The sequence below is a fragment of the Phytophthora parasitica genome (genome assembly GCF_000247585.1).
Source record: "Phytophthora parasitica INRA-310 unplaced genomic scaffold supercont2.60, whole genome shotgun sequence".
In the NCBI taxonomy this organism is placed as follows: Eukaryota; Oomycota; class Peronosporomycetes; order Peronosporales; family Peronosporaceae; genus Phytophthora; species Phytophthora nicotianae.
In genome coordinates, this window is record NW_008649046.1 from 102,672 (window position 1) to 105,395 (window position 2,724).

General features: G+C 47.6%; 2 protein-coding genes across 2 annotated transcripts; both read right to left on the minus strand.

The window, feature by feature from the left end:
* Positions 1–75: 75 nt before the first annotated feature.
* PPTG_23964 (hypothetical protein) lies at positions 76–494 on the minus strand (the record flags this gene model as incomplete). The annotated part of the gene is made up of 2 exons (XM_008914396.1): positions 76–222; positions 306–494. The coding sequence occupies 2 exons, from the start codon at positions 492–494 to the stop codon at positions 76–78; spliced, it is 336 nt and encodes a 111-aa protein (XP_008912644.1).
* Positions 495–1,268: 774 nt separating this feature from the next.
* PPTG_23965 (hypothetical protein) lies at positions 1,269–2,124 on the minus strand. The gene has a single exon (XM_008914397.1). It carries the CDS (start codon positions 1,673–1,675, stop codon positions 1,331–1,333), a length of 345 nt encoding a protein of 114 aa, XP_008912645.1. The 5' UTR covers positions 1,676–2,124; the 3' UTR covers positions 1,269–1,330.
* Positions 2,125–2,724: the final 600 nt, after the last annotated feature.

Below are 2,724 nucleotides of genomic sequence, written 5' to 3' on the forward strand. Positions count from 1 at the left end.
GCAGTACCGACTTCTTGTGCTTCAAGACGGCGCCGCTCCTCGAGCCGCTGCACAAGCGAGTCCGTCTCGACTTCTTCACCATTGTTGTCCGGGGCACGGTCCACTTGGAGAAAAGGACGAATAACCCGTTTCTCCGACGCGGTGAGCGGGCTCCATTTCCTTTGAGCACACGGACGCACCCCGACTCAAAGTCTGGGCTGTGAACGATGTTTGCTCGAGTAGCTACGTGTATTAGTATTAGTTAGAAAATATTATAAAAAGAAAGTATCATAGCTTAGCGTACCGATATATGCAGCGGTTCTAACCCGCGAGTTTTGTCTTGTACTCGGAAGAAGCTGCTCGGGCGCTTCACACGGCTTTGGTAACTCTTGATCAGTGTGAAATCTGGTGTTAGCACGACGGTTGACCGACCCAGTGCTCGGTACGACACAGAGCAACGCCACAGTCGCTGCACTCACACCGCGTTTTAAAACCTTTCCGAACATGGCCGGCATTTTCTTGGTCGTGCTTCAGCTGGCAGCATAGAACACAGCATAATTCACCTTCAATTAATATCTGGTAAGAAGTCCACGGGTTAGAGCGTGCATATATCAAAATATTACCAGATCAAAAAGCCTTACGTGGTCGTGTTTCAATCGCCCTGATAGCCGTCGATTTATCCACCCCGGATCCCTATCGTAGTGATCTCTCTTTTGTAAGCAAAACCTTGCCCCGACCACAGCTCATGCGTATCATTTTCGTCATCTCCCGGAAGATTTTCCAGTAATCGCAGAACGCGCGTCGTGTCGGTGGTGGTGCGGGTTCCGAGGGAGAGAGCTGCATCACGGCAAAAATCTTTAAAGCTGGAGAGATTCTGTTTGTAGCTTTGGTACGAGGTATACGACAAACATCTCGTGTTGTCGTGCAGGTAGTTTTCCGCCTAGTCGTGCATACACTATTTTGAAAAGGAATCAAGAAAAGAATTGTAAAGCTCACATTACCTGAAAGAGCTGGTGCGACTGGTACGCATTATATACAAGTGTCATGAGCATTCGTAACCAAATTGCAGCCGTCGGCGGCAGTGATGAACGACAAGCCTTGGCGTTTTTAAGATATCGAGAATAAACGTCGATACCTCCCTAAATCCGATTCCAGTATGCAAACAAAGGTTGGTAGGATATGCTTTGCAGGTGGCAACGTACACCCTTTTACATCTATCATCCGTACGAGAGCTCTCCACAAGTCTAAATTCTGTGCCAAGGTATCGAACTCGATACAGTGACCTAAATCACGTGAGGAAAAGGATGAAATTGGCACAGATTCATCATAGATCAACCCCGGTATAATGTGCTTACCCCTTCTTTGGGTTTCGAACATGTGCCAGCGCCATGTCATCAACCAAGTGAGACCGAAGGCGAATCAAATCGTCATCAAGCGAGGCAATAGATGTGCCTTCTACGAATCCGATTTCTCCACACAACTGTCTAATAAGTCCAGCCACGTGAGAAGTATCTCTATCAGGACTCATCGGAGCGGTCCATTGCTCTGTCATACCATCACTACGAGTTCTTTGCGGCCCCAACACATTCAATATTGCCATGTATCGCGTTTGCGGCAACGCGCTTTGTGTTGGGGAAAAGTAATCACGACTGTCTCGGTGGTAGAAGAATGTCAGCGTGACGGCATAGTAACTCATTTAAAGCTCCACCTCCACAAACGGCAGCAACTCTTTCACGCACACATGCGACTCCTGCTCCATGCTTGTATTCACGACGCTCTTGATTGCAGATAGTATGGATATATCCATCCACGCGCTTACTAGATCACCGACACTAGCAAGCCCAGACAACGATGCTCCAAACATGCGCCGTCGAAGACGAGCTAAAACCGCGTCCGCTTCAGTACGAGACTTGCTCAGCAGCGTGTTCTAAACATCGTTCACTCGCAGCTGCACTTCGCAGCTCTCCACGTCTCGCCATCCCTTTGCCTCAGTAGCGTTGTTCTTGTCGCTATCAGACGAAGATCTGCTAGATGAGTCGCTCTCAAGCATCTTCTTGTAGCGTTAAGGGTCCTGTAGCTGCGCTAGTTCCGCGCGCGCGCGCCAAGAGTGCGGTTAAAGTTTCCCTTCAGCAAGAGTCAAAAACGTCTTAAGTACGATTAATTTTGTCCTCCAAAAAGACAAAATCCCTCAGAAGGCGGCAAATACTGACCAAATTTTGGTCCTTTCTCCAAGGACAAAATATGTTGAGGCTAAGTATGAATAGTACCTTATCATAAATTATGCGTTAAAAATAGTAATTTGCGGTCATAAATAATAATTTCTACTTTCACAGCTCATAAATTATGTAATAATATTTATGACCATTATTGCAAGTTCTATTTATTTTTCGGCGGCCCTGGTGTTTAAATAACGTCTAAATATCCGCTGCGTTGGCTTACTTGCGTGCAAATCGGGCGTCGTCAGAGACAGAAATTGCAACAGCTTCTTCTTCTAATCTCATTCTGCTACTCTTCCTGATGCCACAAAAGCCATTCAAGCAGCATTTATCGCAACGATCGGTGACGTGCAAGGATGACCTTCGCTGACAGAAGGCCTTTCGCTGACAGAAGGCTTTGATCAAGTCGGACAGCTTTCAGCGAAAGTGCGGCACGACCTAGCGCACACACAGAGCCACTGGCTTGGCGTCCCAATGTCGATAGTGCAGAAAACGCCTCGGGAAGCAGGCGGCAGCGCATTGCTCATTC